Below are 18729 nucleotides of genomic sequence, written 5' to 3' on the forward strand. Positions count from 1 at the left end.
GCTCCCGCAGGGCACTGTACCAACCAACACAGATTTCAGCTAAGCATTAAAATCTGCTCTAGTAGTTCTAAGAAATCAATTATCTTACCATCTTTGACATAATCATCCTTTGATAAAACTATGTTGTGATTTATCTTTCCTGCCCTCTGCCTCCCTGTTTGTTCTTTCTTTCAAGGCTTTGCTATTCCTGCATCCCATGCAGACACAGCAGTCTGTGCAGCAGTCTCTGGGCTTTGCTTTTGGACCCTCTGGGGAAAAGGTCTGGGATCATCAGAGATCTCCTGGGAACCCTCTGAGAAACTTGAAGGTGCCTGCTGCTCTCAGGCAAGGATGAGATAAGGGGAGCCATGAGGGCATGAGCCCAGGGAACCTCTAGGAACTGCTAATAAGCGTGATCAGATGCCCTTGACCCAAGGTGCCTGGATCCTTTGTTGCAGCTGCCTTCTAATTACTAATGGTCAAGAACCCTTTCAGCTGGTGCTCAGGAAAGACCTGTATAAGAGCCAGGCCAAGAGCACAGCTCCTGGAAGCAGTCTGCTTGTACAGCAAGGGTGCAATGAAGAAGAAAAGGGAGGTGGAAGAAAAAGAGAGACATAACTGTGCAAATCAGTATAAACAGTCTCAGGTATGGTAGTGACACAGCACAGAGTAGTTTCCCAGCAGTTTTTGGAGCAGCTGACCCTGCAAGGGTAGAGGCTTCAGCTCACATGGTGCTTTGGATGGTGGTTGCAGCTCTTCAAGTTCCAGCCTGCATAGAGTGCCTGGAGCCTCTCTCTGATGCTAGGAGAGATGGACGTCTGTTCTGAAGGTAATGTGCTGTCTTTGAAGGTCTGTGTCACAAAGTAGAAGAGTTACAGAAGAAAATCATCAGGCTACACAAGATCAGAGAAGATGAAAGAGAGAGACAGACAGGGTCTTCTTGGAGACACTACAGTGTGAATAGCCCTGGATCCTCTACTGCAGTGGAGATGCAGCCAGTGTCCATCTCAAGTTGGTGACGTCTGGCACCAAGAGGAAGTCTCCTGTTCCGCCTAAAAGCTTACAATTATGAGAGTGATTCACCACCCTCAAAGTTGAAGAGGAGCCAGATGTGCTTTCAAGCAAAGTATCTGGGTCAATTGACCCTAAACCCTGTAAGACCACCAGGGACAAGTGGAAAGAAATAGTAATGGGTGGCTCCTTGCTGTGGAGAACAGAGGCACCCATCTGTGGACCTGACCTATTATCTAGAGAGGTTTGCTGCTTGCTGGGGGCCTGGATTCAGGATCTTGTGGAGGGACTGCCAAGCTTGTCTGACCCTCTGACTATTACCCCCTGCTGTTCTTCCATGTGGGCACCAATGTTGCTGCCTAGAGAGTATCAAAAGTGATTTCAGAGCTCTGGGGGCAATAGTCAGGGGCATGGGGTCCAGGTGGTGTTCCCCTTCCAGTGCGTGAAAAGGCTATGAGGAGGAGGCTGATTAGCTCCACAACCGATTGTGGACATGCATTGTCTTGGCAACAGGGTTCTGGTTTCTACAACTATGGAATCCTCTTTGCACATCAACATCTACTTGAGACAGATGGGATCCTTCTCACTAAGTGGGGCAACGGTATCTTTGCCAGTAGAATGGCTGACCTGGTAAAGAGGCACTTTAAACTAGGAACAACAGAGAAGAGAGAGTTACTGGCAGCCCTGTGAAGGAGTGATGGACGGGGAGGGTTGATGAGCAAAGGCCCTGGAATGATGTGACCAAAAAGGATAACAAAATCAACAACACAAGGCTTGAACAGGGTCACCTCCAGCATTTGCATGTAAGAAAGGAAGTGCCTACAAGGCACCATTATGGAGAAATCTCCCAAATCCTTTCTGGGAAGTCAGCATGCTGGGGTGCCTCTCTGAAATGCCTGTACACTAATGCATGTAGCATGGAGAATAAACATGGTGACTTAAATATCTGTGTGCTGTTGCAGGGCTACGATTTTGTTGGGCCCACAGATGAGGTGGGATGGATCACGTAACTGCAGTGCTGCAATAGAGGGATACAGGCTCTTTAGGAAGGATGCTGGGGAGATGAGGAGGTGGAGTTGCCTGTTATGAGGGAGAACAGCTGGAGTATATGGAGCTCTTCCTAGGGATGGATGGTGAGCCAACTGAGAGCTTATGGGTAATAATTACTGAGCACACCAATACAGGTGATATTGTAGTAGGTCAATAACCTTTGAACGATCATGGCTACTGGGAGAAGTGCCTGAAGACTGGAGGAAAGGAAATGTCAGGGGAACTACAGGCCAGTCACTCTCACATCAATACCTGTGAAGGTGATGGAGCATGTTGTCTACCTAGACTTCAGCAAGGCTTTTGACATTGTCCCAGAAGATCTTCATAGAGAGGCTAATGGAGTATGGGCTGGACAAGCAGACAGTGAAGTGGATTGAAAACTGGCTTAATGGCTGGGCCCAGAGGGTGGTGATCAATGGCATAAAGTCTAGCTGGAGGCCAATAGCTAGTAGCGTACCACAGGGGTCCATACTGGGTCCAGTTCTGATCAATATCTTCATTAATGATCTGGAGGATAGGGCAGAGTGTACACTCAGCAAGCTTGCTGAGAACACAGAACTGGGAGGGATGGCTCATACACCAGGGGGTTGTGCTGCCATCCAGAGGGACCTCAACAGGCTGGAGAGCTGGGATGACAGAAACAAACCTCATGCAGTTCAGCAAGGGCAAGTGCAAAGTCCTGAGCTGGCAAGGAACAACACCATCCACCAATACATGCTGGGGGCTGACCAGCAGGAAAGCAGCTTGGCAGAAAAGGACCTGGGTGGACACCAAGTTGAATACAAGCCAACAATGGGCCCTTGTGGAAAAGAAGACTAATGGTATATGGACTGCATGAGGAGGAGTGTTGCCGCAGCAGGCAGGTTGAGGAAGGTGATTCTTCCCTTCTACTCAGCACTGGTGAGCCCACACATGGACTGCCAGGTCCAGTTCTGGACTCCCCAGTACGAGACATGGACACACTGAATAGAGTCCAGTGAAGGGCCACAAAGGTGATTAAGGTTCTGGAGCATCTCTCCTGTGAGGAAAGGCTGAGAGATTTGGGACTGTTCAACTTGGAGAAGAGAAGGCTTGCGGGGGGGATCTCATCAGCATGCATAAAAGAGGGGCAAAGAGGATGGAGCCACGCTTTTTTCAGTGGTGCCCAGGGTCAGGATCAGAGGCGATGGGCATAAACTGAAACATAGGAAGTTCCATCTGAACATCAGGAAACACTTGTTAACTGTGAGGGTCACCAAGCACTGGCACAGCTTGCCCAGGGAGGCTGCAGAGTCTCCATCTGTGGAGATACTAAAGGGCTGTCTAGAAATGGTCCTGGGCAACTGATTCTAGGTGCCCCTGCTGGAGCAGGGGGCTTGGACTAGATGACATCCAGAGGTTCCTTCCAACCTCAACCGTTCTAAAATTCTGTGGACTCCTAAAACACTACAAACATTACTGATGTCCCACATATAATCACCTCAAACAGATACTGGACATCTTCAGATACAGCTAACTGAGATTTAAAGACATACCTTGTACTTTAGAGTAATAGTTTAGGTTTCAGAATGCTCCTATAATCCATCCGTATGTCTAAACTGGCTTGGAAAATAATGGTTTTCTGGAACTTGGAATTAGATTTGTGATGTCAATTTGAAGTTGGTTTTGGTACAAGACCTAAGGCACAAGATTTGATGTGTCCTGCATTTCTAAATGGAGGTCAGTAGCTCAAACTATTTTACTGATCTGTGACAAGGTTGATTTTTGTCAGCCACAACTTGGAACTGTTTTCCAAGCTACGGAAGTGTTTAGAAAGTGATTTTCATGTACACTATTAGCCTAGCACGAGTCACTAGGAGCAAACAAGCTCAGAATATGCCAGTGGCAAATAAAAATTCTTAACAAAATGGGTGGTAATGAGGAATGTCATCAAACTTCCTAGGTCACATCTCTCAAAGACACTTTCTTACTCAGATAAAAGACATTCTGTTTAACCATGTAGGACACTTCTCACCTACAAATGCCCCCCTACTCTGTAGCTGAATGTGAGCAGACCATTTCCTATGAAGAGGAACAAACCTAGGCTAAGGTTCTATCTTTCTGCTTTCTCCCCATTTCCTATATTGTAATTCTATGACCTTCACATACTCTCAAGGAATCTAAATACTTACTAGGACCCAGAAGAACCACGCTAAATCTAGAACTTCAGGAGTGTTCAAAACCTCTAGAAGTCCCACTGTAACTTTGACAGCTTCTCCCTGTTTCATTTTGATTGTATGGTCATTATTTTTGCAAAGACCAAAGGAAATTCATCGTGGAAGCACTCTGTCCTGGCAAGCAGAAATGCCTAGATCTGCTATGCGCCCCACTTCCTCTTGGAGGTAAACAAACGTCTCAAAACCAAAAAATAAAGTATTCACACTGGCTTTCACGCTCCCACCATACAAAATCTTCATTCTGAGTGATGTCCAATAAGTTTCCATGAAAGTTAAGCTCCCACTTTTCCAAAGGACATGAGAACTGCAGGGAAAGTTACAACCACAGAGCCTGAGTCACTCCGCAAATGGAAGATTAGCTTTGGACAGATGAGGTCATGATTCCATGGCACATAGAATGACTGCTAAGATCAAGTGCAACAGAGAAGGCAGAAACTTGTAGGGGAAAAGAGGACTGCCCCTTTCACCAGCAGCCTGCAGTTAAAGGTGAGTACATAAAACATGAAACTGCACTGAAAGCCAAACTATATGCAGCTCAATCTGCCTGCTCCAGACAAATGAACAAAGACTGGCCAGATGTTAACAGCTTACGTTCTTATTTCTCTGGGAGACTGCCTGCCTAAGCCATATGCTACAGAGAGGTCCACATCACCAGTTCACTCAAGATCCCCAGTGCAACACTGTAGCAAAGATAATCAGAGGATGAATAGCATTGCGTTAATGACAGGGCAGATACATGTTTTGGGGAAGACTGAGAATATGCAAAAAAATCTTAGAAGAGTAGTATTAATCCTCATCTTAGATCCTTTTCTTCTTTTCTACAGAGTTAATTAATAACATGAAAAGAGGGCAGAATTGTGACTGTGTAACACTACATATGTTCTCTTACATTTCTAGATTTGCAGTCCAAGAGGGATGACTGTGATGTCTTTTCTTAAACCCTTTTCTCTCGCCCTGCAAAGGTTCCAGTCTCCTTATATTTTTTAAATCGAACTTAAGTAATGGCCCCAGCCCTGCACGTGCTAACTTCAAGCAGTTTAACAGCTGCTTGACTCCAATGCTTGCAGATTACCTTTCACAGGGAATGGATTCTGTTAATTACTTACTCTTCTAGCAATGTTCATCATTCCAAAAGACATTCCATGACTTTTCCAGGAATTTACTTTAACCCCTTAGCTATCAAGACTGAATTTGGTAAACTTTTTCAGAAATTATTTTCAGTGAAGTGATATTCTCTTCTGATTTGGACAATATCACATTTTCCTACTACTCGTCTACATCATGTGCACAACTGTGCCCACTTCTAAATTTTATCACTGCACCATCAATTTTAATTTGAAAATATCCTGCAATTGCCTGATGAATGGAAGATAATTAGATACCCAATCAAAACTATTGTGTGTGGGGAATGCTTGCAAGTTAAATCACTGTTTAGAATCAAATTTCATCCTTGTATTATCATTTTCTGAAAAACAAGTACCAAAGCATAGCAAAACCCAAAACAGAACCAGGACAATGCTGTGGTATAAGCAATAAAATTTCAATGTGCAATGCTAACATCTGTTACAATAAGCATTGTCTTGGAACATTTTTTCAATATAATGTAAATGGGAATTTTTTTCTTTGAGTCTGGATTAGTCTTGGTTTCAGATAAAGTGATGATTTTTATATCAGATCAATCAGGAAAATTAACTATAAGGAGTTTCTCAGCCACGAGACATTAGATGTATAGACGGTACTGATCATTATATTCCTTTATCTTGTGTTGCAAATACCAATCCATCACACATGCACAATATAAGGTTTAAACATGAAGGAGTGGTGACCAGTCTCTAAAAAAAAATTTAAGTTTGTTTTGGTTTTGTTCAAGACACCTGAAGTAAGTTTGATAAGGACTTATTCAGTTCATGGGAACCCTGCGGCCTCTTAAGGTGACAGTGGAGTGTGAATCATCAGTGCAGGATGGCACAAACATGTAATACCACTGCATAGCTCTAATTCTCTGCCAGGTGATGTTCTAACCTCTTTTCTTTTTTTCTGTTTTTGGAAGCTAAAAAAAATTTTAAAAATGTATTAGGAAACAGAAGAAAACGTGAAAAATATTGGATAAAATACTACTGCCATAAGAAAAAAAAAGTTTCCTAGCATGTCCTTTGCACAAAAGGCCAAAAAGAAACTTATGCATGCCCTTCAGAAAATTTCAGCCAGTCACCACCTATATTTTATATGCCTAAATATCTTCCCTTCAGATTCTGAAATTTCTTGCTGAAAGAAATGTCTCGGTCTTTTCCATTTTAAATTACTGCAGTGATTCTCCCCCCTTAAGCCACTTATACACCAGTGAAGATACAGTTTCCCATTTATATGAATAGCATCCTGTGATATAAGCAGAAGTCACTCTCAGAGACTGCCTGTTTGTGAAGATCTTCATGTATCAACTTGAATTATAGGAACAAATAATTATAAGACAGAACAGGGGAACTCATTCTTCTTCATAAGCTCAAGAGAACTTGAAGTTGTTCCTAAGATTTTGCTGTAGAAATCAGGCATGAACCAGGAATAGGGCAATATGAAGGAAGATCTCAGGCACATCTGTGCCTGTACTTCTGCTTTGCAGGACAATTTAGAAACCACAACGAGGACAGAATCTCCACATTTCTGTTTATCGAACTCATTGAAACTATCTTTGGGAAAAGAATATTGGGGCTTCTTGAGATCAGGAACCTAAAATACATTGCAAAGGAAAAAGCCAAGCAAACAAACAAAACCTCATTTCTTCATAATGTGTGAAGTTGGCTTAAATGCAGACTTAGTTTTGCTAGCATTTTTACATCAGTAGTTCACAGCTTTCAAGGTATACATCCAAGCTTGGTGACATTTTGCTTTTGCTTTTCTTTTTAAGCCAGTGAAAGAAAAAATTAAAAAGTCTTTGTTTTATGCAGTATATATTTTCAACAAATGCTTAAAGAATATTTAAGGCCATATCAAGGCATCTCAAGCATTCTCCAAACACAGCCAGTAACTGTCCAGTAACAATGAAAAAAATGACAACTTTTTCCTCAAAAACTTCATATTAGTACTCCAAAGAAGGCCTAACAACTTATTTTATTTCCAGTCATCTTTGATATATTGAATACTAGGCAGAAGTTATCTGTTTCTTTTGTCCTAATTATAGTAACCTATGTTAGGATAAGATTGCTCCTTCCTCAAAAACAGCTGAGCACATGGAGATGGGAGAAATTCCTGAGTGGAACTAGGGAAGGAAAGACATAGCAGACTGAGATCTTTTCACTTCCTTTAGGGACAAAAATGTGAACCAGTAAAAGGAATCCGAAAGGCTTTGTGGAAAGAATGAAATGATGCAGAAAACAAACAAAAAGATGGATAGAATACAGGAGGAAGACAAGACACCTTGAAAAAAGAAGAAACATTAGGAAGAGATACTTTGAAAAGTTCTACAGTTAAACAATGGCAGTTATAACGTCTCGGTTTTCCTGCTCTGCATGCCTTTTCCCATATTTCTCTTTGATTGCCTTCTGTGTCTCACATCTCTTACCTTCTGCCTCTTTTTTCTACTTTTCTGCTCTCAAAGTTGAAGGTACAGGGCTCCTTCTAGAATGAAATCAATGGGTACTATTCAGAGCTTCCAACTTAAACATTGCTGTTATCTGGTAAATTTGATGCTTCCAAGCTCATTCTTGGAGAAAAAGTAATATTTTTCTTGCTGCCCTAAAACCTCTTGGCAACTGTGATGGAGAGTGGCAATCTCTGCTCTTCTGTCTTTCCTTAGAAGCCAAGTGTGTTGGTTTTGCGTGGCAAGGTTTTGGTAGCGGGGGGGCTACAGGGGTGGCTTCTGTGAGAAGCTGCTAGAAGCTTCCCCTGTGTCTGATAGAGCCAATGCCAGCCGGCTCCAAGACGGACCCGCCGCTGGCCAAGGCCAAGCCAATCAGCGCCTCTGTGATAACATATTTAAGAAAGAGAAAAAAAACAGTTAGAGAGCGCTTTTGCAGCCAGAGAGAGGAGTGAGAAGATGTAAGAACATCTGCAGACACCAAGGTCAGTGCAGAAGGAGGGGGAGGAGGTGCTCCAGGCACCAGAGCAAGATTCCCCTGCAGCCCATGGTGAAGACCATGGTGAAGCAGGCTGTCCCCCTGCAGCCCATGGAGGAAGGATGAGGGGGTGTAGCGATTCCACCTGCAGCCCATGGAGGACCCCACACTGGAGCAGGTGGAGACACCTGAAGGAGGCTGTGGCCCCATGGGAAGCCTGCGCTGGAGCAAGCTCCTGGCAGGACCTGTGGATCCGTGGAGAGAGGAGCCCATGCTGGAGCAGGTTTGCTGACAGGACTTGTGACCCCGTGGGGGACCCACGCTGGAGCAGTTTGCTCCTGAAGGTCTGCACCCCGTGGGAGAGACTCACACTGGAGCAGTTCATGAAGGACTGTAGCCCGTGGGAAGGACTCACGTTGGAGAAGGTCGTGAAGGACTGTCTCCCGTGAGAGGGACCCCACGCTGGAGCAGGGGAATGATGAGAGGAGTCCTCCCCCTGAGGATGAAGCAGCGGCAGAAACACCGCGTGATGAACTGACCGTAACCCCCACTCCCCGTCCCCCTGTGCCGCTGGCGGGGGCGGAGGTTGAAGCCAGGAGTGAAGTTGAGCCCGGGAAGATGGGAGGGGTGGGGGGAGGTGTTTTTAAGATTTGGTTTTATTTCTCATTCCTCTACTCTGTTTTGCTTAGTAATAAATAAGATGAATTCCCTCTCTAAGTTCGGTCTGTTTTGCTCGTGATGATAATTAGTGAATGATCTCTCCCTGTCCTTATCTCGACCCGTAAGTTGTTTTTTTTCCTTGTACTTTTTCTCCCCTGTCTAATGAAGGAGGGGAGTGATAGAGCAGCTCTGGTGGGCACCTGGCCCTCAGCCAGGGTCAACCCATCACACCAAGCCTGAGAAGTCAAAGAGTGTAATCACACCTTGAAGTCTGCACAATGTATACCTACAGCCATCAAAACCTGGTGTCTCAAGCTTGTTTTCTGGCTGAAATTTGAAAGGTCACCAGATCTCTCATTTCTTTTCCATGACTAATCCCTCTGAGCCCCTCAATAACTCTCTCACTGCATCTGTTTATCCAATGAATTCTTATCAGAACTGACCACTAACTCAGACCCTAGTTTGCAGACTCCACAGTGACAGACCAAGGCTACAATAAATAAACTTCTAGATTAATAAGGCTTCCATTCTGCTTTCTCTACAGGAATAGATAAATACTACTTTGAGAAGGCTTGTTAACTAGCTGCTTTTCTTTGGAGCAATTTTCTTTTTTTCTGTTTTCCCGTATTGCATTTTCTGGGATGAGAATAGGAATTTATAGATGCTAAATGCTTTCAATTTAGGTAAAATGGACCCTAACAACCTTCTGATTTTTGAAGCAGATGTAGAAAATGCAGCACAACCTTAAGAAAACCTGAGTGTTAACCATGGCAGCAAAAAAAAAAGTGCTATTTTGTCCACTTACAAGGGCTGTTTCTCTTTAGTATTTGTCACCAAGGTATTTTTAGGTTATTAAACCCAATGAAGAATGTGATAGAGTCACAAGAGAAGATATTTTATCTTTTATTTTTCACATTGTTAATCTATTTCATTAGCTTACTGCACACTTCTCATTTCTTCTGTCTTTTTGAAATGCCACCTACACTGACAAAATTACATTAGGAGTTCTCAATATTTCCAGGAAGAAGCAGAGAAATCACATAAACAGATGACTGTTAAGAAATACAGAAAAACAAAGAGTCACTTGAGATGATCAGAATTTAACTTGTTTTCAAAACAATCCCAGGCATGCTACTCAGTGGGAGGGAAATATACATTTTAAAAAATCTACAGATATCATGAATATGCCCCCAAATGTGAAGTTAAAATGCAGTTTCACTGAATTTTAACAGGACAGGGGAGCAAAAAGAAACAACTGAAGCCAGTCTAGAGAAAGTCTCCTAACACAAAACAAGGAAGCCAGAATCCCTCTTAGTGTACAAGTGCAATGAAGTGCTAACTTTCCATTTGAAACATACTATGAACCAAATAATGTGTACGAATAAAATGAGCTATATGCAGGGAAGAACAGTAAAATTCTGAAGTAGTAAGGTAAACTAGAATTGCTGGTTAGCAAATACAGCATTATGTGAAAACCAGTACGTGATTACACATTTTTCTGTTTCACAGTCATATTCTGAAGCCTTTACATGTTCTCCAACTGGTGGGTCCCAACAGTTTTCAGTTGTTGATAGTTAAGTATGACTTCATTCTCATGACTCTTTCCACCGAAACATGAAACAGAGCAAAGACAGACCACAGTAGTATCACCTGGTTTGCCTAATTCAAAATACAATTCCAATCAGGTAGTGCTAGACAGGAGCAAAACTGGAGGTACCAATTGCTGCATAATCTCCAATCAGCTGAAAGCTCACTTGGGAATTGGAAAGAGGACACAGTCACGACTTTTCTGAGAACTGTGTACCCAACAGCTGCAATTCTTCCGGGATGATAAACGCTAAAGTTAGCCTTGCTTTCAGCAGCAGGTTGGACCAGACAACCTACTGAGGTCTCTTCCAATCTACATTATCCTATGATTATATGCCATAACAAACACTTATAGCTGAAAATCTTGAAATTATTTTGTAACCTCATTTATATACCTTTGCAATAGAATTATTAACTTCTGAAACAGAATCTTCTCTCAGAGGACGAGAACAAGGCAGCAATCCACAAAATCTAGGACACAGAAGCACAACGGATATGAGCTTGTCCTAGTTAAGTAACAGAACTGATAACGTTTGTACATTACCCTTATACCAAGATGACTTATTCAATTTAAACATTAATCCAATGGAAGAGACATTTCTAGTTGTACAAACAGACCTAAATAACTTACAAAGGATACTAATAGTGAGCTGTGCTACTAGCAACCATAGAATTCAGGTCACTTGAAAAGTCATAATCCTTGGGATCCAAGCAACGCCAAGAAAGGGAGCCTCAAGCCATGCTAGCAGTATCAGATATATAGATATCGCCCGTGTGCTTCAAGAACTTGAAAGCATGCTAGCATAAGCTTCTCCACTCGCTCTACCTACCTTTTTTCTCTGTATGTCACTTGGAGAATAAGGAAGATGTAATGTGTTTATAAGAAAGAGAAGTTTTTCCACCAAGTAAAAGGAAATGCAAAGTCTCTGCAGCAAGGGTTCCCAGAGGAGCAAAAGACCCTCTGTAATTTTGGCCTCCAGAGATAAATTGGAGTAGGACTGATAATCTAAGTGATTGAGAAAACTGCCTCATTACAAGGCAAGGTAAACCAGAAAACAGGTTTATGACTTTCAGGGGAAGCTCACTTGTGGACAAGTACGTGAACTTTAATTATTGGGATATAAGATCATAGTACAAATTGCAAAGAGACAGGAGACAGTGATCCAGCTAAAGAAAAAAAGGACAGCCAAAAAAACCCTGAAGTTAGATGGCAGCTGAAGAGATACAATTAGGGTTCCTGTTGACTAAACTATATGGGTATGAAGTCTTCTCTATATAACATGGACAAGAAGGCAATATCTATCCCCACATGTGTTTAGGTGGAAGGACAACTGGAGGAAATTGAGATAGATATGCAAATTGTTCTGCATAAAAAAAAAAAAAGAAAAGAAAGACTTGTCAAACTGATACAGTCTTTCTGGGAGATGGAAAAATGGGAGAGAGCATTGCGCTCTCTTGCTGCTAAGAGTAAAACCATCTGAGTTACTACACAGGCTTCTTTAAAGACCCCATTAATTTATTTCTGCTTATTTTATTTTATATGAGAGTAAACAGAGATGACATTCAGTTACTTCTGGTCTAGTGGCTTGTAATGCATTTTCAGCACAGAAGAATCACATCCTAAACTCAGTGAGATTTTACAACAGAGAGATAAGTTTTAGATGCTATTCAACAATTTTTTCACTTTCAAAAAATGTTAGGAAAATTAATAGTTTAAACAGTACTTGGGTAGTTTAGCCTGATGTTCCTTTAGAGGGAAAATTATGGTCTCAGTGGATATATAGACTTGTACCAGCACGTGGAGGTCACTAACAGGCCTTAATGGTCCCTCCTCTGGGACCTCCACCCACATCATTAGTCTTGTGTCTTCAGTCTCTGTCATGGACCTGCCCAGCAATCACTAGACCTGACCCTGACCTGTGGATTGACTTTCCAGCTTGGCCTTGGACCTGCCACATCGCCATGGACTTACTCGCCTGACGGTCTTGCACCCTTGGCTGAGCCTGGCCTTGACCTCTGGGCCTGCCCTACTCCCTTGCAGTGGGCCTGGGCTCTGCCCGGCCATCACATGTTGTCCCCCTCTGCTGCTGGTGGCTCCCATCCCTCACTGCTCCCGGGCAGCCAATTAATTATTTCCTCCAGTTTTTCCTATGCTTTCACTGTCTGCACAGGGAAAGGAGAAACTCTACATGGAGCTGCAAAAGGAAGGATGGAGCTCTAATAATGTCAAAGACTCAGGACTCAACATTCTCTACAAAAATCACCTGAATTTAAGGAAGCTTTAACTGGATCTTGCATTACCTGAAGGCTTTAATGAATCACACTAAACTGAGTTTGCAGTCTGACACAGAAAATTGTTGCTTACCTTTCAAGAGGAATGGAAAGACTTTGAAGTCAAGTCCAGCACTCTAGTAAAGCCTTGAAAGCTGCAGTTTTAACATTTCTTAAGTGACTCTGACAGACATGAAGTCCATCCCTCTCTTCCAAAGGAAGTCCAAGAATCCCTATGTTGTGTTTGTTTAGTCTTATCTTAACAAACCCTACAGGATGAAGGTTCAACAACCTACCCAGTTTATTCCACTGTTTTCCACTTTTAATCTTTCTCATAAAACATGTTTCTAAATTACTGAACTTTTTTATAGATGTCTCTGACCTACTTCCTTCTTGAAGATGATATTAGACCTGATCCAACTTACATCTAACGAGCATTAAGTAGTGTTGAAGTTTACTCTGTGTCTTAAGTATCAATATTGCATTACATCAGGGGTAGTGACATGAGAGCTGTTTGCTTCCTTTCTATTTTTCACAGTAGGTCAAACAGTTTGACCTTCTTGACACCCAGTTTGTGGTTCGTTGCAGTGCTTCCTGTATCTTTCTTCAGAGATCTTCTGCCTAGATAGCTGTTTTGGACTTTTTCACTTACATAATATTTCTATTAAAACCTTTCTCTACTTGTCAAGATCATTCTCAAACCTAATCCTGTCCTCTGCAAAGTGCTTGCAGCTTTTCTCAAGTAGGTATCAACTGCAGATTTAATAAACATTTTCTCTATCCCACTATCTAGAGAAAACCTTATCTTTCTAGAGAAAACCACTTGACAGAATCCCATCCTTCTTGTTTGACAGTGAACCACTGATAACTACTCTGTGAAATTTTAATTCCAAGCCAGAGAAAGATAAAACATATCATACTTTTTGATGACTTTTTGCTTCAGCATTTGTTTTAAAAATGCTGATCTGATGTCAATTAACCTTTCTTGGCAGGAATATTGGTTAGAGATTGCTCTTATAGTATCTTCCTCAAGATCAAGTTTCCGTATGTTTCTTTAGGAACACCTTTAATATTTTTATAAGACATAAAACATCACACTTATCACCTACTCCATCTCCTCCAGACTTGTTATCTTGTCAGAGAGGGAAATTAGATTGCTTTACAATTATTTATTCTTGACAAATCTATTTTGGCCATTGTTTAGCATCTTTTTATCTTCTGGGTGATTCCAAAAAGATTATCTGCTCAAGTGCCTTTCTAGGAATTAAATTTAGCCTGACTGGTCTAGAATTCCCTGGGTGTCTATGTGTTTTTTGGAAAGAGAGACACAAAAGTTTCTTCCCTTCCCCTACAATTCGCTTTTTATCCTTTAATTCTCAAAGCTCATAAGGGAACGTTCTAAGATCTCTTAAGTACTCCATAGTGAATTAATTGTGCCAGACAATTTGAAAATATCTGACTCATCTACGCAGACTCTAACTTGTTCTTAAACCCTCTTCACTAGTTTTAATTATGCTAGTCTTCAGAACATGGTCAGCCCTTTTTTTAATGAATGCTGAGGAAGGAAAAAAAAAACCCCACCATGAAACTGGCATGCCTCTATTAGTTTTACCTCTCTGTCAATTAATGGGCCAACTCTTTCCCTTGTCTTGCTCTGATTACTTACATGATGTTTTCTTTTAACTACTCTACTGTTAAAACCATGCTTAAGGCACTTGGCCCATACTTTACTGCAATTTCTACAACCAAAATGTTTCTCAGGGTGAAACTCAGAACATTTTGGAGGGTGCATAGTACATGATCTGATCAGTTCTGAGGCTTCAGTCATTTCTGTCTCAGTAAGCTCCTCCAATATTTTCAGCCACAAAACTTAGCAGATTTTGTCTCTCAATGTTCAGACTGATCAGACTGATGCTTATAATAAATCAGAGCACGAAAGGAACACAATGAAATTAGATTTAGTCTCTCTTTTAAGTGAACCAATGTCAGGATACAAGCTTTCTTCAAAAATCATACACTGTGGCAAGTCAAACAATATAAAGGAACCTTTGCAAAAAAAAAAAAAAAAAGTGATTTTTTTTGCACTTGTGTGCAATGAGCTCAGTGCAAAAAAAGAGTCAAGGGAAAGCATGGGTAGCTTTTACTACAGACAGTCAAATAACCCCAGAAGGGAGTTAACTTTATTCAGTGCAGCAAATGTGACCTAGCAAGACAAAGCCAAACAAGACTGAAACAGTAGGTCTATTTCTTTTTACGTAATTGCTACTAATGGAGGAACTAGCTCCTTGGAAGTCTAATATTTGTAGCTGTCTTTGTGTACTCAAAATTATGCAAATCTTACCTCAGAGAACCTTTGTACATCCTGGGTTAAAGTTCCTACTCTCTTCCACTGATAATATTTGAGTAACTTCAAAATTGCTGGATTCACTGCATTATCAGATGGCACTGTCCGGAAGAAATAAGGGTATTTTTTCTTATCAGCCAGCTCTGGGGTTGTCGCTGCAAATGAGAGCTGAAAAAAATCAAACAACAAAAAAAAATGAAAGTCACCATAAGTCATCTAGCAGCCAAAAGAAAAACTTTGCTCTTCTCAGTGCAACAAGACACAAACCACCCACTGCAGTCATGTAGAGGATTTTCATCATCATACAGCTTGGAAATCCTACCAGCACCATTTACTCATTTAGTAAAAAAGCGATTTTTAAAATACCTTAGTTCTGTAAACCACCTGCTGCAAAATTAAACAACTGAATCTTCACAGTCAGTGGTGTAAAATCCTCTGTTTGGAATCATGCATCTTACACATTGCACAGAGCAAGAAGCTCTAAGTAAATCTCTATGATGAATTCCCCATCAAATTCCTTCTACATTCTCTTCATAAAAGTTGAGAATTGTTCTCAGGGAATATTCTCAAACTTTTATATATCTCTGAATTAGAGGGTGAACCTCTAGTAGCACCTCTTCCTAACTTCAGGTAATAGGAAAGGTACCAGAAGCAGAGAGAATAATTATGGCAGCCAAGGCTGCAGCTCAGAAGTTTACCTGGCTCCCAGTTTCTTCCACTGAAGCAGCCCCTTGTGATCTGTGTTATCAAAGGGGACTCAGTGGCTAATTCTACACATCTGAAAACACCAGAATTTGTACATGGTTTGAGAGTGCTTATAATGAAAGAAAAGAGGAAACCTGTTAACACACCAAAAAAAAAAAATAAATCAGAAAACACTGAATTCTTCTGCCCAAGTCAAATTCTATATTTTTGTGAATGATTTTCAGGCAGTCTTATGAAGGAAATGCCTGCATATTCATTTTCTGAAAATGCTCCCAATCCAAAGGTACTTGTGATTACTTCCCCTAGTATTTTTTAGGTTGCTAGGAATGTGTTTCTCAAGCTTTTTTTTCAGCCATGCATAGCAGTTGAGGATTTTTTAAAGTATCGATGTAATGCAAATTGGTTTGACTGTTGAAAAATAATCACCCTAATACACTTATTTTAAGTCTTTCAAACTTGATAAACAGTCAGGAAGTGTAGGTGAATTCAAGCCTATATAAGTATATCCAACCACGGTATTAAGTTTACACTTTCTTCAATCAAGTATTCAGTATATTTGGGCTAGAAACCCTCTTTTGAAATGCAGAATAGACAAATTTAATCTGAAATCTAACTTTTTCTTCATGTTTATAAAATTTAGATTTATCCTGGCAGAGACAGGACTCATTCTCTGATTTTAGACACACAAAGAACATATTGCATTGTTATAACCTCCTAAGCATCAATATAGTTTATTTTCCTTAATTAAATTAATTAAAAGCCCTGAAATCCAAACAACTTGAAGTATGTATAACTGGACAGTTTACACTCTACCGCTCAAAAAGAGAAGATATTTTCTCTTCACCAATCATTAGCTAGAAGGGATTTTAAAGACCTTCTAATGCCATGTAAGTCTAAGGTAAAATATTTTTAATATAGCAAGTGCTCTTTTATTATATTTTTATTTAAAAAAAAATACACTATGAGGTACTGTGATATTGAGGTCTTGATTTTCCAAAACAATATCGTTTGGCTCCCTTAGAACTTTGTAACATTTAGCAATCAGCAGTGAGTTTGCGAAGAGCTGATTTCAAGGGAAAAAGAATGAAGGTCTGCCAGGTAGATCTAACCAGCTTTTCTGTCTAGCCTTGTAATGGTAAACATCACGCATCCACTGCACAATGAAAGTGGAAATAAGGACCTTATTTCCTTATTTCCTAATAAGTCACCTTCTCTGACTGAAAAAGAGAGAAAATTTGAATTTAGAAATCCAGCATGAAGAGGAATGCCTCTCAGCAGCCTGTCTGCTTGCAGCCTGGTGAGTGCAAAGGACTTGCTTTTCAAGTTATTATGGTTTTGGATCGAATGTAATTTGATTGATCCTTTAGAAAAAGAAGTAAAGCACCGCTGAAGTAACAGTAGTGACGAGCAACATTGGCAAGGTTCACCTAACTCAGGTTCACAGACTGAATGGCAAATTTTTCTGATCAAAAGGACAAAAAGCGTTAGTAATGAGGAGCCTCTATAGCTGTGAGCATTTTGTCTACACGTGTTAAAGAAAAACAATAATGTTAATACTCTAGAAGTCATTCAAGTCGGGAGTCAGTATGAAAGGAATCAGTGTAAAAGGACTTTCAAGTACATCACCTGAAGTCGATTTACTTCTACACTGTTTAGCTTATCATGGCGTTCTCCCTGACATATACCCCACAGACCATGCGGGAGCAAAATCACAGCTAACAAGGGAGGTCCGTAAAGGGTGACTGACTGCAAGCTGGTATTTCAGACAAAGTCCCAACCCCACTGAAGTTAGTGCCAAAGCTTCCACCAACTTCCTCAGAGCCCAGATTTCAAGCTTGTGATCTGAGTACCTGGAAAACAGATTTATTTAGTGAGACTTAACTACACCAGTGTAATTGTAACACTGTAGGTCATCCTGACATTTTGCAGTACGCCTAGACTCAGATTTGTAGTAATGCAGATTTTACTTTTTTAAAAATAAAAATATACAGCTGGCTCAAGAGTGAGTCAAGCAGTTGTGCTTGAATGGAGAAGCAGAGCAGGAACGCAGCTAATGGCTTTATCTCACCCTGTGAGTAGAAAAGAAACAACAAATAACAGTTTTGGAATGGGTCCAAAGCAAAAGAATTCAGGAACTGGTGTGAAATAGAAAACCAAAACATTAAAGAAGATGCAGAAAGGACCCTATAGCACTACGTGTGTAAAAGAGTATCCTATGGTAAAGAGTTTTGTGGCCATAAAATGTAGGACTTTTTCTGTACTTAGGGAAAAAAAAAAAAGGCTGGAAAATTGAAAAAGCCAGTGAGACAGATTTTACTTTCAGATTTAAAAGAACCCAACCAAACATTATTCCATACAAGCCAAGGAAATTTCTTTGGGTTCACACCGAGAGTGAAAGTAGAATTTGACAATAGAGAGGAAAGGAGAAGAGAGAAGAGACAATGTTACACAACTATTATGAAAAATACTTCAGCCTAATATGAGAGATGGCCAGGTCAAGGAATTTGAACTGGTGGGCTTTGCTGAAAAACTGAAAAATATATAGAAGAATTTTATTAGGGCGGTGTTGAGGTCAGGCACACATTTTAATAAATTAATTTTTCTCCAGAAATATGATACTTTTTGAAACAGGAACACATTAATTTTGTTAAAAATCCATACAGTTCCATGGAAGGGTTGTGATCAACACTAAATAGAGTGTTAAAACAAAGTGGAGATAGGAACAATTCTGCAGAAGGGGAATAAAAGCTAGCTTATAACCATATATTAAGCTGAAATGAGGTGTGGCAGATTAAAGCAAGAACATCAATCCAAAATGCTTTCAAGTCACAGCAAGCATGTTCCCATTTTAGGGAAGCAACAGTGCATTCCCTTTAAA

At 40.8% G+C, this 18729-nt stretch overlaps 1 protein-coding gene across 1 annotated transcript in view; it reads right to left on the reverse strand.

The window, feature by feature from the left end:
* Positions 1 to 18729, reverse strand: part of GABBR2 (gamma-aminobutyric acid type B receptor subunit 2) — a 489338-nt gene that overhangs the window by 285718 nt on the left and 184891 nt on the right. The window contains exon 3 of the mRNA XM_075744642.1: positions 15144 to 15314. Coding sequence (XP_075600757.1) covers positions 15144 to 15314 — 171 coding nt within the window. The remainder of the gene's footprint in view (positions 1 to 15143; positions 15315 to 18729) is intronic.

The sequence above is a fragment of the Balearica regulorum genome, chromosome 2 (assembly GCF_011004875.1).
Source record: "Balearica regulorum gibbericeps isolate bBalReg1 chromosome 2, bBalReg1.pri, whole genome shotgun sequence".
NCBI classification, from domain to species: domain Eukaryota; kingdom Metazoa; phylum Chordata; class Aves; order Gruiformes; family Gruidae; genus Balearica; species Balearica regulorum.